General features: G+C 38.5%; 2 protein-coding genes across 3 annotated transcripts; both read left to right on the top strand.

Annotated features, from left to right (window-relative positions):
* Positions 1–7: 7 nt before the first annotated feature.
* Positions 8–5507, top strand: UQCRH (ubiquinol-cytochrome c reductase hinge protein). Of its 2 annotated transcripts, none has more exons than XM_007430154.4 (4): positions 8–138; positions 2598–2624; positions 4490–4651; positions 5289–5507. In XM_007430154.4, exons 1-4 carry the CDS (start codon positions 88–90, stop codon positions 5319–5321), a joined length of 273 nt encoding a protein of 90 aa, XP_007430216.1. In that variant the 5' UTR covers positions 8–87; the 3' UTR covers positions 5322–5507. The 2 variants fall into 2 exon arrangements, with proteins under 2 accessions (XP_007430216.1, XP_088010550.1); XM_088154424.1 differs by having other exon boundaries at positions 15–138; positions 2601–2624.
* Positions 5508–6631: 1124 nt separating this feature from the next.
* On the top strand, positions 6632–16969 carry NSUN4 (NOP2/Sun RNA methyltransferase 4). The gene is made up of 6 exons (XM_007430155.4): positions 6632–6794; positions 9610–10001; positions 10892–11046; positions 12762–12916; positions 14366–14490; positions 16107–16969. The coding sequence occupies exons 1-6, from the start codon at positions 6678–6680 to the stop codon at positions 16381–16383; spliced, it is 1221 nt and encodes a 406-aa protein (XP_007430217.1). The 5' UTR covers positions 6632–6677; the 3' UTR covers positions 16384–16969.
* The last annotated feature ends 7 nt before the right edge of the window (positions 16970–16976 follow it).

Raw genomic sequence — 16976 nt, 5'->3', positions numbered from 1 at the left:
GAATAGGCGGGATTTCCGTTGACATGCGGATGACCCTCGCGTGTCCTTCTGTGGTAGCTAAATCGGGGTTGAGGAAGGCTTGCTGAAATGGGTAGGGAGGACGAAAAGGTAATTGAAGGCCGCAGCGACGACCCTGAGGTGAGCCCCACTATAGCGAGAGAAGGGAAAGTGGATTATTCTGAAAACTGCATGTTCTTCGCTCCCCCCCCGCGTTTTCATTTTTGGGCCTGCTGGTTTTCTCTCTTAATCTGCGCTTTTAATTTTATCGAAAAGCCATTCAGTAGCTAATGCTAGAGCCGTGTGCCTACTTACCACACAAATCACACTTTGGCAAATCACACTTGAACTTTAGTTTAGATACGTATGAATGCAGTCGTATGACCCATAGCCGGAGTCCCGGACCCGCGGAGAAATAATAATCACCAACGAGTTTATATTCTCTATAGTATCCTGTTTGTGAATTTCGAAAAACTGACCGTGGTTAACGACAATCGTTTATTGCAATCTTCACCATTTGGTTGCCTTGCAGATCTGGAAGATTACAGTTCTCATCACAATATTTTGCTTGTGTTGGTTGAAAAATAATGCGAGTTATAGTGCCATGTAGTTACATTTAGTGGGCTGTAGACTAGAGAAAACTGCTTTTCCGTATTCTTTTAAGCTGTAAAATATTGTCCATTGTAAAAATAACTGTAAATAATACATCTGTCCATATTGTATGAATGTCTCTGGGGCTTCTGTTTTGCTTCTATCATCACCCTTCTGTTCTTTATTCTCATGAATTAAGCTTTTATCAGTTTCATAGGTTTAATGTCTGTTTTTCTATTCTCATCTTACTTACCACGTAAACACTCACTACATATGACGCTGGTATACTTACCTTTTATTATTATACCTATTTCTGCAAAGAATTCTAATTTTATTAAAATGTATTTATGATGGGCTGAAATGCAGTAATTTTTCATGGCTGAAAGTGCTCTAGTATTCTTACTATTCCAGTCTATCTCCTTAACCATCACAATGTCTGGGTTTCTGTTGTATCTCCAAATGAGTTTGACTACAACACAATTATCCCCTTGTGGTAACCATGGAGTAGGCATTTATGAGAATTATAGTTTAATATATCTGGAATGTTGTGATTTTGTTACAGCAGTGTCTGTATTCTTGACAGGCCTAACATTGTTAGTGCTGAAAAATAATGTTATATACAAATTACATCATTATATATATATAGGAATTAATTGCTTCACTGTGCTTTCCATATGATTCTGCCATATTTAATTTAGCATAATTATTGTTATAATTTTTCATTCAGCCTTGCTGCATAGGTGTAACCATTGAGTTGTTGCTTCCCTTCTTTTATTATTCCCTTCTTTTATTATTCCATGAGAGCACAGCCAATGATCAAGAGAAAAATCTGTTGTTTCTACAAGTTTGTCATTCTTGGTTCATTTATTCCTTTGTTCCTTTACACAGTATTCAAGAGTCCTCATAAGATAAGACTCTTTCTGATTTGGGCTTATTTTGAACTTTTCTCCTTGATGTTTATTTCCATGATTTGCTATTTTGAGTGCTTAATAAGATAATCTGTCCACTTAAGGGATAAGTGGTGCATGAACCCTGAAAGAAAGTTAATATATATTCAGATGTACTTTCAAGAACTTGCTTTTGTGGTGGTGGTGGGGGAGTCCTGGAGCCCCCTCTGCCTGTAATTGGGAGTTTGCTTTTCTGGCACTGCATAAAAACTAGTGTGGACTCTATATGAAACATTAAGAAGCAAAGAACACCACCACAAAATCCAGGAAAACATCCTGTTTAAATTATTATTTCATCTCCTGTGACCATTGTCTTTTGTCTTAAATGTTAAGCATGCTCCTCAGCATAAAAGGGCCATGTATGCATAAATAAATTAGCAACATTCCTCCAGAACTAAAGACTTCATTGTCCAGTAATTCTGTTGCCAAATATATTTTTGCAGCAAAATACTTAAGTGATAGAAAGAAACAATGGGTTTTCTTACTCAACACCAATGTGAAAGCTTTTTGCTCACAATCAGGACTGCTAGGTACATTTTATACCAATCAGCTTAAATATTTTTGAAAAAAAGAATAAAATGTTTTTACATTAAATATTAATAATGGCATGTGGATTTTTCAGTTATGGGGACTGGTAAAAGAATTATTATAAAACATTGGAAGGATTATTCCAGAACTATTTTTTTAGCAGTGAATTGTTGATATTTGTTCTTTGTCATATTTTTGACAAAAGGACAAAGACGACTTTTGAGCAATACAGTGAAAGTTTTTGGAGTTCTGTTTATAACATAGTTTCCAGGTCTTCCCTCCCCATTTTCTTTTTTCTTGGATTTTTTATTTTTGTGTTTGTCTTGATTCCTTATGCTGTGTGCATTTCTATTTTTTATTAGTCTACAAAATAAAATAATAAACATTGAAAGGGTGCCATATGAAAGAGGTTATACTACATAACAAAAATCCAAGTAATTGAAATTGCTCTTGGATTTTTTATAATTTAATATACTTCACATAATGTAGATATGAGAACATTAATGAATCTATTATGATTTTTTCCCTATCCAGGAGGAGGAGGAGGAGGAGGAACTTGTGGTATGTAACTTTATGGATAATTGGACAAGAGAAATAATTCATAACATTTCAATCAACAATTTTTACAAAGAATACTATTACATAAAATATCCTGTCTGGATTATGAAAATTAAATGGTAGAAAAGTGGGAATGATTACTAATGGACTCACAACTAGATTGGCTTCAACAAATTATTTTTGTTGAAAAAAAATTTTTTTTCACTCACGAAAAAGTCACTTTTTTGTGAGATAGGCAGTATCTAAATTTGAAATATAAGTATATAAATTTTTCTTGCGATCACAAGTACTTTTGTGGTACTTATTACTGTAGTGATTTATCTAATTTTGAATATTAGCAGAATCCTGTGGCAGTCTTTGTATGTTGCTTTAATGAAACAATAATATAAGCTGTTTCTGCCTGACATACTCCACTTGTTTGCTCAACAGCACATGTTCTTTTTTACTGGAACCAATATTTCAGGAACAAAGTGATAATTTGATAGAAATTGGATAGATCAGTTCTGCTAAATGACATGTCTATTTAGTGTTCGTGTAATGAATGTCTTAGTACTTCATCTTTGTACCTGATTTTTGTTTAATAAAATACTCTGAACTATTGTATTTAGAACATCCCAACCTTGTTTTAACGTGTGATTACTTTTGAATGTTAGGATTCCTTTAGCAACAGCAAAGGTGGACAAACTAAATATGGTTTTGCTTCCAAGGCTTAAAACTCTTTCTCCTGGCTCAGTTAAAGTGTTCTCCTTCTGTTTGTGAGCCAGCAGAACACCAAACTAATATAGATTTTGCTGTTCCCTATTACCAATGTCAGTTGCCTTTGCTCTGGTTTGTAGTTGGAGAATAGTCTCCTCATTTCCTGTGCAACCATCTCAACAATGCCAGTCAGCAGGAAGTCATCTATTAGTCACAACATAGCTGTAATTGGCAGTGGTTTTAATAGATGGCTAGACTTGTGGGTTTAGCCATTTGTCAGAATTTGTGTTCCTTTTCACCTATCATTTCTTTTAGCCTGAGATACATGTCAGGGCTAGGAGAGGTGGCTATGATAGCATAGCTGACAGTCCATAGAAAAGAAGTGCACTAAACCTGTATTCAAAACCAGCCCGAACACAGCTGACAGGTGCAGTAGGGAGACTGTGTCATGAAGCTGGCTTAGTATGTTCTGCTTTACCATGCAGCCCACCCCCCAGCTGCTGATCTGGTGCTCTAAACCAGGGAACAGCTCAGACTCTCAGTAGATATATGGGGAGAGCATGTTTCAAAAGAACCATACTCTCCTGTTGCATCAGAGCAGAATGGCCCTCAAGGACAGTGCCCAGGGACCAGAGGGGATGGGGTGGTCCAGCACCAGCTAAAGTGCCCAATAAATTTTAATCTGATTCCACTCTCTAGGACTCATCTCACAATACCAGTGACAAAATGATCAGTGACAATAAAATTGGCTTATTGACTGCTTAGGGAAGAAAGCACCACTTTAACACTGGAACTACTAAGGTTGACTTTAAACTGTTTTAAGTATGGGTTGGAGCAAGATACAGGCAATATCTTGGGTACTGGGCAGAAAAGAAGTTGCCAGACATGGCTAGCTGCTGGTGGGGAAAGGACCAAAATTCTACCTTAAAATAAACCAAACAAACTTCAAAATATCCTTGATGTTACAGTCTGTTAACAATATGGGGATAGAGTGATATTCCCCCAAATGGCTACTATTTATAACTCAGGGTTTTGAAGTTTCTTATGATTATTAACTGTCTGGATAATTATAGACTTTTGTATTCCAGTTTTAAGGGTAAGATTGACTGTCTGTCTTGGTAATGTCCTTGGTAAAGTATTAACTATTTATTTATGTGATGCTTTTTTTCCAGGATCCTTTAACAATTGTCAGGGAAGAGTGTGCAAAGATAGAAGAATGTGCAAAAGCTCTGGAGCGTTTAGAGCAATGTAATACTCGAGTATCCTCCAGAACTCAAACACTGGAAGAGTGTACAGAGGAGCTCTTTGAATTCCTGGAAGCTAGAGACCATTGTGTAAGTTGTTTTGAGCATGACTTTTAAGTAAGGATGTGGTAAAAAGTTTTCAAGTTTGAAGCAGTTGTTTCACCCTTATGAGAAATGTTCTGATGCTGTTTCAACTACTGTGGAATGTTTGGAGCTTGAAAAAGTCCCCATTTTGAGCTTGGAACACTTGTTTCACATTCAAAACAGAACTCAGAACAGCCAGAATAGTTGGAATACTTCACATAAGGTTGGGACAATCCATTTTGAGGTTGAAATGTTTTACACACCTCTATTTCTAAATGTGAATCTTGGCTTGTGGCTATGAAAATTAATCTTATTTCTCCAGTGCTGAGAAACAAGCACTTTATTCAGCCCATATTCCCCTCAGATATGGAACCACTGTTGAATCCAGATATGAAGTAAATTACAAATATTTGAAATGCTCTTTTGATTTGTATTCTATAAGTTTGAAATAATTATTTACATCAAATCAAGTTATATAATTCTCAAATTTTGTTGCCCCTAACTGTTTAGAAAAGTTATGGATCAGCATTTTGTTAGTAAAGTAAGCCTCTATAAGTAAACTATAAGAATATATGCAAGAAGTAGATTAATGTATTTTTGCTTAAATTCTTGTTTTCATTTGTTAACTTTTATTGGTTTACAGGTAGCTCGGAAACTCTTCTCCAAGCTGAAATAAATGTTTATTCAACCATGTCTACTCCTTCATATATGATGAAAACTTCATAGACCTGCTTCTGTGAAAGACTGACCCTGTGTTTTTGTTTGGTTACCGCATCACAGTACTTCTGTATTCTGTGGAAGATTTGCAATGTTAACAGTATCTGTACATTTCCACATTAAACATTTACCATAAAATATAAAACATTTGTTGTGATAACTACATATCCTAGCTTAAAACAGTGTTCAGAAAAATTATGGCATATTCAAATTTTAAGTCATTGAAAATTTAACTCTGTATATATTTTAATTTCCTGAGTTTTTTAGATTTTAAAAATCCAGAAAATGTAAACAAAATAAAAGCAAGTAATATGCATAACTGAGGACAAAAAGCCTTAGAAGTTTACATTAAAAGAGGGGGGAAAGTTTCTACAATCATTATCATTTTGGTCTTTGAAATATGTCCCAAAGAATAAAGGGTGTCCCTTGCCAAACTTGGGCAGGGAAATATTTGCTAAGTAGAGCATCCTTCTACTATCTGTGATTGTACTCCTCTGCTTCTGATGCTCAGAAGTGGGGGAAAGCATATTGTCAAATAGGGCAACACACAACCTTCACAGCTGGGCCCAAATGGAGGGAAATCCTAACGAGAAAAAAAAGTCCATTTACCCACCTGCATATAGACATCTCCTGTTTTTATTTGATTGGTCTCTGCTATATAGCACTCTTGTCAACGTGCAGAAATTGCAACAGTTTGCAAAAGCTGTGGTCAAAAATCGAGATGGTTGGATGAAAGGGGCAGAGAAATCAGAACATGTTAAATTTGATCTACTGAAGTTTAAATTGTTTAATTTATTAAATTTAAAGTAAATTAAAATTAGTAAAATTGAAATTATGCTTTGTAATTTCCAGTTAAATATAGATCCTATCACCAATTTTCCATTTCTGTGTTGAAGCTAATTTGTCAACTGAATAATTTTTAATACACAATTGCTAATAGCCTGACATTTGGGAGAGGGCTGTGGAAAAGCGCGTTCTTGGCTTTTACCTAGCCCGAGGTGCAGTAGTTGAAAGCAGCCATTCACTGACCAGAGTAAAATGTAGTCGTTTGCCCCAACAAAGCTACATGGAAGGCGGACGTGTAATTTTCTGGGCTTCCCCACTGTTGCAATACTGCCAATAACATACTCGACACTTGAAATTTCCCAATGAAGCTGCTCAGTTTGCGGTTACTGTATGTAGCTATTCCTACATGAGACGGAACGATTTTGTCCGTCGACTTCAGCCAGGGGAGCTTTAAACGGTGTTGCTCTTCGAAGAGGAGGAGTTAGTGGGCTGGCCACCGTACGCGGGGCCCTTGATACCGCAGTCAAGTATGGCGGCTGCGCACCAGGGCAACGGGAAGCGGTTATTCCTACAGTATCTGCGGAAAGCCTCGCCTTCATTTTTCGCCTCGGCGCCTTGTCGGCATCGTCATTACAAGAAGAAATGGGTGGGTGAGAAGGAGGGAAGCGGGGCGCGACCCATGCACTTGTGTGCGCTGTCTTCTCGTCTCATGAACGTGCCAGCCCGCTAGCTAGAGCGCAGCCCTTTGTGGACCCACGGATCCATCTCGACCTGATTTTGGTTCCTGCCCGGTCTTCCCTGACGCGCTTCCCATCCTTTCTTTACTTTCTTCATTAGCTTCCCCACTCGTACTGGACCAGTGTTTCTCAACCTTGGCCACTTTAAGATGTGTGGACTTCAACTCCCAGAATTCCCCAGCCAGCATTCTGGGAGTTGAAGTCCAGACATCTTAAAGTGGCCAAGGTTGAGAAACACTATACTAGACTGAAGGCTAGTCTCAATCTTTCCCCCCCTTAAGGTCATGCTCTCCTGGCGATTTTAAGGAAAAGTCCTGCCTTTCCAAATGAAGGGGATGGTCTTAAATAAATTAAAATTACAGTAAGCTGATTGAGTAGCTTTGCATTGAATTATGCTGGTTATTCTGCTCTGTTTGTGTCTAAGCAAATGTACATACTGAAGCCCAGTCTTGTGCTTGATTATTTGGAAGTACAGGTGAAACTCGAAAAATTAGAATATCGTGCAAATGTTCATTTATGTCAGGAAGGCAACTCAAAAGGTGAAACCAATATATGAGATAGACGCATTACATGCAAAGCGAGATATGTCAAGCCTTACTTTGGTATAATTGTGATGATTATGGCGTACAGCTTATGAAAACCCCAAATTCACAGTCTCAGAAAATTAGAATAGTGTGAAAAGGTTCAGTATTCTAGGCTCAAAGTGTCCCGCTCTAATCAGCTAATGAATCCATAACACCTGCAAAGGGTTCCTGAGCCTTTAAATGGTCTCTCAGGCTGGTTCAGTAGGAATCACAAGCATGGGAAAGACTGCTGACCTGACAGTTGTGCAGAAAACCATCATTGACACCCTCCATAAGGAGGGAAAGCCCCAAAAGGTAATTGCAAAAGAAGTTGGATGTTCCCAAAGTGCTGTATCAAAGCACATCAATAGAAAGTTATGTGGAAGGGAAAAGTGTGGAAGAAAAAGGTGCACAAGCAGCAGGGATGACCGCAGCCTGGAGAGGATTGTCAGGAAAAGGCCATTCAAAACTGTTGGGGACTTTCACAAGGAGTGGACTGAGGCTGGAGTCAGTGCATCAAGAGCCACCACACACAGACGGATCCTGGACATGGGCTTCAAATGTCGTATTCCTCTTGTCAAGCCGCTCCTGAACAACAAACAACGTCAGAAGTGTCTTACCTGGGCTACAGAAAAAAAGAACTGGTCTGTTGCCCAGTGGTCCAAAGTCCTCTTTTCTGATGAGAGCAACTTTTGCATCTCATTTGGGAACCAAGGACCCAGAGTCTGGAGGAAGAATGGAGAGGCACACAATGCAGGATGCTTGAAGTCCAGTGTGAAGTTTCCACAGTCTGTGTTGATTTGGGGAGCCATGTCATCTGCTGGTGTTGGTCCACTGTGCTTCATTAAGTCCAGGGTCAACGCAGCTGTCTACCAGGAGATTTTGATGCACTTCATGCTTCCTTCCGCAGACGAGCTTTATGGGGATGCTGACTTCATTTTCCAGCAGGACTTGGCACCTGCCCACACTGCCAAAAGTACCAAAACCTGGTTCAATAACCATGGGATTACTGCGCTTGGTTGGCCAGCAAACTCGCCTGACCTGAACCCCATAGAGAATCTATGGGGCATTGCCAAGAGAAAGATGAGGGACATGAGACCGAACAATGCAGCAGAGCTGAAGGCCACTATTGAAGCATCCTGGTCTTCCATAACACCTCAGCAGTGCCACAGGCTGATAGCATCCATGCCATGCCGCACTGCAGCAATCATTGCTGCAAAAGGGGCCCAAACCAAGTACTGAGTACATATGCATGCTTATACTTTGCAGAGGTCCGATATTGTTCTATTTCCAATCCTTGTGTTATTGATGTCATGTAATATTCTAATTTTCTGAGATTGTGAATTTGGAGTTTTCATACGCTGTACGCCATAATCATCACAATTATACCAAAGTAAGGCTTGACATATCTCGGTTTGCATGTAATGCGTCTATCTCATATATTAGTTTCACCTTTTGAGTTGCCTTACTGAAATAAATGAACATTTGCACGATATTCTAATTTTTCGAGTTTCACCTGTAAGTCCCAAGGAAATGTATTACTGAGTTATCAAGTGTTACAGCACTAGCCTATACCATTTTATTTAGATAGAGTGAGGTCTGTGGGATTTAATTCCAGATTATAGCCCTTTATCAGCAATCTAAATTTGGCTTCTTTGATTGGTGCTCTTTGTTAAAGGAGGTGAGTATCTTGGGGTGGGGAGAGGATTTCACCCTGCTTTGATTTAGATATGTGGAATATAATGTAATAAATAATTTCAACAATTATTAGAAATAAAGCATATTCAGTTAGCACATAGTTTAATTCAGGTGACTGAGCTTGACTCTTGAATACAGGCTTTCTTGTTGAAGAAGACAACTTTTCCTAGGGTATCTTCTTGTGCAGAAAGAGGGAATGCATGGAGAGTTGATAATTTGGGTTTTTCTTGGTCCAAACTGAGTAGAAAATAGCGATGTGGGCCTAGCTTCATGATTCCAGTATTCATTCACATTTTTCAACCATGTGGGACATTGCCATCCTGAAGTATGTTTACTGTATGTGTGTGAGAGAGAACTCACTCAGTAGGCAAGCAGTAGGCAAGCAGTATTAAAATATTGCTTCTTCATTATCAGTGACAACTTTAAAATGCTTTTGTTGGATGATCTTTTTACCCTTTTATAGGCAGCCACTGCTCCTCGGGCAACTAATACCAGAGTGGCTCTCCAGATCTTCGACATGAACTATGGAGACCAGTATGGCGCCCTCTGGCCCTCAATCCGCATCAGTCTCTTGTCAGTGCAAAAATACGGGGCCCTAGTCAACAATTTCTCTGATGTACAGCAGGTCATTCAAGGTCTAGAAGACCTGAATGCGGTAGATTTCATCCAAGAATCTCAAAAAGTAATTGAGGAACTAGATTCCACCACTGAAGAAGATGTCAGTGTGCCAACTTCATCCCCCCAAATTCAGACAGAACTTTCAAAGACTCAAGCACACCATTTTCCTTCTGTCAGTCCTAACATAAAATGTTACACATTCCCCAAAGGAGACATCAGTCGTTTTCATCAAGCCAGGTATGAAGTCGATTTGGATTTTTAGAATGCTTATAAACTTTTCCTGAAATATCCATTTGCTGTTCCTTTTAAGCTTGCTTTTTTGCTTCAGAAAGTTTTTTAATTTAGTAAAATAAATAGAACTTTCATGTCAGAAGACAAAAGTACAAAAACATATTGTGCTTTTTAAATGTATTTGCTCTTGGCTGTGCCATCAAAAATACACAATCCTCAATTTATACATCATATATTTATTTTAGCATGCATGTGCCATTTTTCAAAGCCTGACCAAGACAGTTGACAACATATTCAAAATACAACATTCTTTATAGTATAAATGCAGTCTGTAAAATCAAAACTTCTGATACACTAAATCTTCTCAATTATATTAGCAGTAGCTGAGATACATACAGTCACTAAAACCAAGGCAAGATACTGTGGCTTTCTGGGTAAAAACAATTCTACTCTGCCCCAACTAGTATAGACAGTAATCAGATATGATGGAAGTTGATTTATTAATATTTGGAGGGCCTTGCATTGTTATGCTTGTTCTGTATAAAAACAAGATATGAAGCACAGAAAGGCAATTGAAAATCATTTCTCAAGATATGATTGCATAGAGGCTGCATATACCTTAAATTCTTTAAATATTGGGTTACTGCTAAAAAGGCAAAGTACATTGGAAGCTGTCTGATATTCTCGTCCATCTATCTCAGCGACATCAGCTCTCCAACATTTACTTGGGACTTCTGTAAATAAAGCGTAGCACATGCATTACAAACCTTCAGAAGTAGTAATGTGTATAAGCAGAAATCACTGTAGAGCAAGGATATTCAACTATTTAGGGCTGGTAAGTATGCATCTGCAGTGCTTGTTGTGTATTTCACCTAATGTATTTCCTTGACTTGTAGACCAGACATCATAGGAATTCTTGGTTACTATCTTCTGGATGCTGCCTCAGTTTTACCTGTTTTGGCTCTCGATATACAGCCTGGAAGCATAGTCCTTGACCTTTGTGCAGCGCCAGGTGGGAAGATGCTGGCACTTTTACAGACCGGGTGTTGTCGTAAGTAACATGTTTTACCAGTGTTGCTTTTCCAAGTTTAGATACTTCATTTGTAATATAGACAGATGAGTTGGTGAAACTGTTCTTCTGGAGTTTTAGGTGGAATAAATCAGTGTTTTTCAAACTTGGCAACTTTTAGATGCGTGCGGACTTCAACTTCCAGAATTCCCCAGCCCGCATGGCTGGCTAGGGAATTCTGGGAGTTGAAGTCCACACATCTTAAAGTTGCTAAGTTTGAAAAATGCTGGAATAAATGGATAAAGTATCTGCTAATTGATATGAGGACAATTATTTTTAAATTTACTATATTCTTGTGAAAAGATGCTTCTCATTCAGTATATAGAGCTGGGAATATCCCAACACTTTCTGAGCATATTCATTGAAAAGTAATAGCCTCCCCCACAACACACACGCAAAGAAAGTTGACTTTCACTGTTATAAATGGAGTGCTACAGCCTTATATATACTTTTTTGCCATTTGTAGGCTGTCATTCCAGTGAAAGATGCTGGAGGAGAAGATACTCATAATGCCTTCTCTTTAGAGAAGAGCCACATAGCTCAGGGGTAGAAAATATGCTTGGCATTGGGAAAAGTCCCAGGTTTCATTCCTACCGCTTTCAGGTAGAGCTGGCAAAGATACCTGCCTGCAAACACTGCTATCAGGCAGTGCAGGCAACACTGTAATAGGTAAGTTATATTGTCTCAATCTTCCTCTATTTCTGTACACGTAAAACCTTTTCCTTTTCATTTTGGCAATTTTCCAAGAGGAAGCACACCATTCATTAATTGTTGGAAAGCATATCAAGCATCACTCTGTAAGTTTCTTATAGTTCCAGAGTTGAGAAAGCTGGTGCACAACTGCTCCTTGTTCCCGTCCTTCTCCTTTTGTCTCTCATATCAAAATTGTAATAAAGGGTACTGTCGTGTAACACATTGTGTCACTTGGGTTTCTACACATTTATTGAAAAGTTAAGTTGTGCCATTCAGGGAAGCTTCTTTATGGTAGGGGTGTAGGCAATCTAAGGCTCCAAGGCCACATGAAGTCCCTTTTTCTCCTACCCAAATCTTGTTTTTTTGCAACTCTAGAGCCAATTCTGGCATAGCTGCTGAAAAATGGTGAAATTTTGAAATTGGACCACTAAAAAACATTTGAATAATAAAAATAAGCCCTTTAAATAATAAAAATAAGGCTTAAAAGACTGACATCCATCACCACCACCAGTACCCCTGCCTACTATGGCTCTTGGCCTTGCAAAAAGGCTTTTATTTGGGGTGTACTTATTGATTTGTTTATTGAATTTATGTAGCAAGCCATTTCATATATGTGATTCTTGTCTGATAGATTCATACACTGTATCATGGCTGCAGTCACATATCATGCAAAGCTAAATCATAAACTGGTATAGCCTGATGTGGGCATAATATTCAAATAGATTCTTTTTTATGAGGGTATATCCGGTGACAAGTCAAAAGACTTTCACTTTCCTTCTCCATTACTTCCTCTGAATATTGACATTGACTTGATAGACAAGATAGCTACATGTACATGTGGGTAAGTGGAGAAAGGGTGAAAGAGAACGATCTATAGGTACTTGAGAGAGATTGCATGTATCACATAGCAAGATAGCCATAATTTCTATGTAGATTTATATCTGTGATTGGAAGAGTCTGAGATATGCTGCCCTTGGTTTAAGCTTCTGTTCTTCTTGAAACAGGTGAGCTGGCAGCCAATGATCTTTCTGTTTCTCGCACTGGCCGGCTACGTAATGTCCTCCGCAGCTATCTTCCCAAAGAGATCCATAATATAGTGCGGGTAACCTCTTGGGATGGAAGAAACTGGTGTGATACAGAAACAGATACTTATGATAAGGTAAGTATCATTCTAACTCTTGCTGTTGGGAATTGAGACACCCAGGATCTGGGATCCCATTTGCCAAATAGAGTCTTTTAGATATTTTTTCATTTCTTGTACAGAATAGTCCTTGCTCCTTTACTAGTACCCATTTGCACCTCTAGAATTCTCCCTGTAGTGGCAGTAAGTTTCTAGCCAAGACCTGGTCAGCATGTTTTTGGAGTCTTTATTCTGGAAATTAATAGTTAATATCCATTTAGTAATGTTGTAACAAAATCCTTGATCATCTGTCCTTGATTATCTGTGCCCTGCAATCAGTGACTTGTGTCTTGGTCACTACTCTGTTGAACTTTTGTAACACACTCAAAAGCTGTAGTTGGTACAAAATGCAGCAGCAGAGGCCAATCCCATCAGCCCAAAGTAATGCCTATTTTAAATTGACTGCTTTGGTCACTGGTTGGCTTCTGGGCTGAATTCAAGTGCTGGCCATTATCTTTAAATGCATGGCACAACAGTGGGTTAGCTCAAGCAGTGCTTTGCCAGAATAGAACCTGCTTGCTTGGTCTGGTCTTCTAGAGAATGTCTGCTTAGAGTCCCTTCTCCTTGTGAGGTAACGGGATGTGGACAAGACAGTAGACCTTCTCAGCAGAAGCTCACACTTTATGAAACACTCTCCCCCTGGGATACGGGCAGTCCCTACCCTGCTTGAATCAACAGTATCCTTTCCCAGTGAACCTTTGACCTCGGCTGCTTGGGAATGTCAGTATAGTTTTTTTATGATTGTTGTAGTTTTCACGATTATGTTTTTTAATGATCTATTGTCTTATTGTATTGATTTAATTATACTGTTGTTTAAATTTGGGTTTTGCCGTTCACTACCCAGAAACAGGATTGAGGCAGGTTAGAAATGCTGTCAAATAAATAAGTAATGCTTCTAAGTATTGGTTGTCATCCATTTCATTTATTTACTAGTTAATTTGTTTCCTGCTTATTTTGTAAGCAGCTCATGCATAATTTCTTTTGTCATTTTATCCCCTTAGGTCAAGTAGGTTACACTGAGAAAAAATTATTGTCCAAAGTTATCCAGAAAGCTTCATGACAGATTAGAGATTTGAACCAGGGTTTTCCAGTCCTAGTCCAGCACAGTAGCCACTTCACTATAATGACTTTTGAGCATTTGCTTACATGCACTGCATCTAAGAATAGTTGTTGCTGTAACTAGAACTCCAAGAAATGGTCACTATTCCTGTCATATCTCCTTCAAAACACCCTGACAATCTGGCTTTTCAGTTTTTAAAACAGAAAAAAAACTTTAGCAAATTTCTAGTTTCTACAATGGTGGAAAAGCAACTTTAAAACTTTGCTTGGCTTTCCACTGTACATGGAAATAGAATTAAGACTCTAACCCAAATGTTTCCTTAATATAGGAATTTTACCAAAGGGAATGTTTGTGTTCTGTTCCATTAGGTACTTGTTGATGTGCCATGCACAAATGATCGACAGTCAGTCTTGGAAGAAGATAACAATATCTTCACATATGCGAGAAAAGGAGAACGTCAGATGTTGCCAATGCTCCAGCTGCAATTGCTTATGTGAGTGATCTTGACCTTCTGTGTTGTCTATCAATGATTCAGGAAAAAAAATGTTCCAGATAGCTCCAAAATGTTCTGTCTCTCTCCTGCCCTGGACCGTGCCATTCCAAAGACGGTTCTGCAGTTTCCAGAAGTAAATCATACCAACTGGAAGCAATTTGTGGTGTTCCTGTTCCAAGACATCTCAAGCAGTTTAAGTTCAGAGGATACTTCCAGAAACCAATGAATTGCCCCCAGAGTTGCATGGAAGAAACAGAAGTCAGAATTAAAATTATTGGCATAAATATAAGTGACCCCAGGTATGCTGATGATACTACATTGGTGGCTGGAAGTACGGAAGACATAAGAAATGTGTTGTTAAAGGTGAAAGATGGGAGTAGAAAAGCCAGTCTGATGCTCAGTGTTTAAAAAACCCAACAACCTGAACTTACGTCAACTGCTAGTATCAACCCACTGCCAGTAGGCAGAGAAGTAGTAATGTACAATTATCTTCCTTGGGTCAAAAATCCACAGAGATGGTCTCTGTAACCATGAGGAAAAAAAGACATTTGCTACTTGGAGAAATACTATGGCAAATCTATATACATATTAAATACAGAGACACCATACTGCCAACCATGGTTTATGTTGTCAAGACTATGGTCTTCCCAATTGTAACATGGCTGTGAAAGCTGGACTATTAGAAATGCAGAACAAAGAAAAATCAATGCTTTTGAATTGTGGCGCTGGAGAAGATTGTTGGGAATACCTTATACTGGCAAGAAATGAATGAATGAATGAATGAATGAATGAATGAATGAATGAATGAATGAATGAATGACCAGTACTAGATAAAATAAAACCAGACTGCTGATCAAAAGAACTAATAATGAAGCTACAACTTAAATATTTTAGACATGTAATGTAAAGGCAAGGTCATTGGAGAAGACCTCATGCTTCAAAAAATCAAAGGCAGTAGACAATCCTGGTGAATTGTCTGTTGGATGACAAAGAACTTGAAGTGATGGAATAACCAAACAGTTAAAATAAACTTTTACCTATTAAGAATCTGCACTTTCAACTATGTTAATATTCTTATATTAATATTGTTACCCAGGAATCTTCCACTCCTGAACTAGATTCTTGTAAAATTACATCACACTCAAATTATGCTATTTCATTATGTGATTGGAGGAGCTGCGGGAAAACAATACTGTTGGCAAGAATCCTCACTCTCTTTGGCTGATGGCCACATTTTGAGTTTTGAGAAAATGAGGTTGGACTGGCACAAGTGTGCAGGGGCTTCCCATTCACAAAATTGCTGAATGCTGGTGTGCCTAGTAACAAAACAAAAAAGACAAGTGTGGCAGATAGGATTCCATGGGAGGTGTCTGGGTCTATTGGTGCCCATAAGCATTTATTTTTGGGAACTCAGTATTTCAGTGAATGGCATATTAACAAGGCAGAGGAAGGAGAATTGATTTTGTGTATATTTGGGCCCCAGAATATAGTCTGGGGTAAGGATTCCATGTGCACTCTTGCACTGGCATATGATATGGGCATCAGTCTGTTGAATAAGTGGCTCAATGTAGTTTGGAGTCATCCCCCCAAATAATTTCTTTCCCATTCTTTTCCAGAGCTGGAGTCCTTGCTGCTAAGCCAGGAGGAGAGGTGGTGTATTCAACATGTTCTTTGTCTGAGCTCCAAAATGAATATGTGGTTGAGAGAGCTGTGGAGTTACTGAACATCCAGTACAGCATCAATGTGAGAGTAGAGGACTTGAGCCATTTTCGGAGGCTGTTCCAGAACACGTTTTCCTTCTATCCAAATTGTAGACTTGGGGAACTTGTCCTGCCCCACCTCACAGCTAACTTTGGACCCATGTATTTTTGCAAGTTGCACAGAATGAATTAGAATGGTGAAAGAATGGTATAAAAGAAAGAAAGGATTTTCCACATGTTATTAAACATCTTTTTAAAAGGTGTAATGGAATTTACAAAAAGCCATCAACACTTTGTTTTATAGGTTCCATTCCTGGGCTCTTTACATGTCATTCAGTACCTGATCTTTGCAGGGAAATACTTCTCTGCATAGGCAGTCCAACAAGATAGGAATTCCATTGATGTGCTTCCAATAAGTTGCATTTACATACATCTAAATGTATAAATATTTGTGTGCTTGCATCATAGTTTTGGGTTATACATACGTATACATTAAAGAATATCCAGCTGGGCTATATCCAGATATGCGAGGGCTTCAACTTTCAGAAATCTTCATACCGTGCTATCCTGTCTGGAAATTTTGGGAGTTGTGACCCCCAGTGCCTCTGGAGGTTTCCAGGCTGGGAACGGTTGCATTAGAGACATTTTTGCCATGTGTATCATCTGTCTGGGAAATAGGTTTTCATTAACAATAGTATGATATGTCTAACATTTAAAATGATCCTCATAAATGTCAAATTTGATATGAAAAGCATTAAATATTGGGAAGGTGACTGATGGATTGAT

The sequence above is a fragment of the Python bivittatus genome, unplaced genomic scaffold (assembly GCF_059951505.1).
Source record: "Python bivittatus isolate LINGU-HERP-01145 unplaced genomic scaffold, Pbiv_v1 ctg000700_np1212, whole genome shotgun sequence".
Taxonomy (NCBI): Eukaryota; Metazoa; Chordata; class Lepidosauria; order Squamata; family Pythonidae; genus Python; species Python bivittatus.
The sequence above is the reverse complement of the archived record's forward strand: the minus strand, read 5'-3'. Positions and strand labels throughout refer to the sequence as shown.

Bases quoted from the DNA above. Each gene is read 5' to 3' on its own strand.
- UQCRH (XM_007430154.4), top strand. From the start codon at position 88: ATGGGTAGGGAGGACGAAAAGGTAATTGAAGGCCGCAGCGACGACCCT. The intron at 139-2,597 runs GTGAGCCCCACT...TTCCCTATCCAG, and splicing joins GCCGCAGCGACGACCCTGAG to GAGGAGGAGGAGGAGGAGGA. The intron at 2,625-4,489 runs GTATGTAACTTT...CTTTTTTTCCAG, and splicing joins AGGAGGAGGAGGAACTTGTG to GATCCTTTAACAATTGTCAG.
- NSUN4 (XM_007430155.4), top strand. From the start codon at position 6,678: ATGGCGGCTGCGCACCAGGGCAACGGGAAGCGGTTATTCCTACAGTAT. The intron at 6,795-9,609 runs GTGGGTGAGAAG...ACCCTTTTATAG, and splicing joins GTCATTACAAGAAGAAATGG to GCAGCCACTGCTCCTCGGGC. The intron at 10,002-10,891 runs GTATGAAGTCGA...CTTGACTTGTAG, and splicing joins AGTCGTTTTCATCAAGCCAG to ACCAGACATCATAGGAATTC.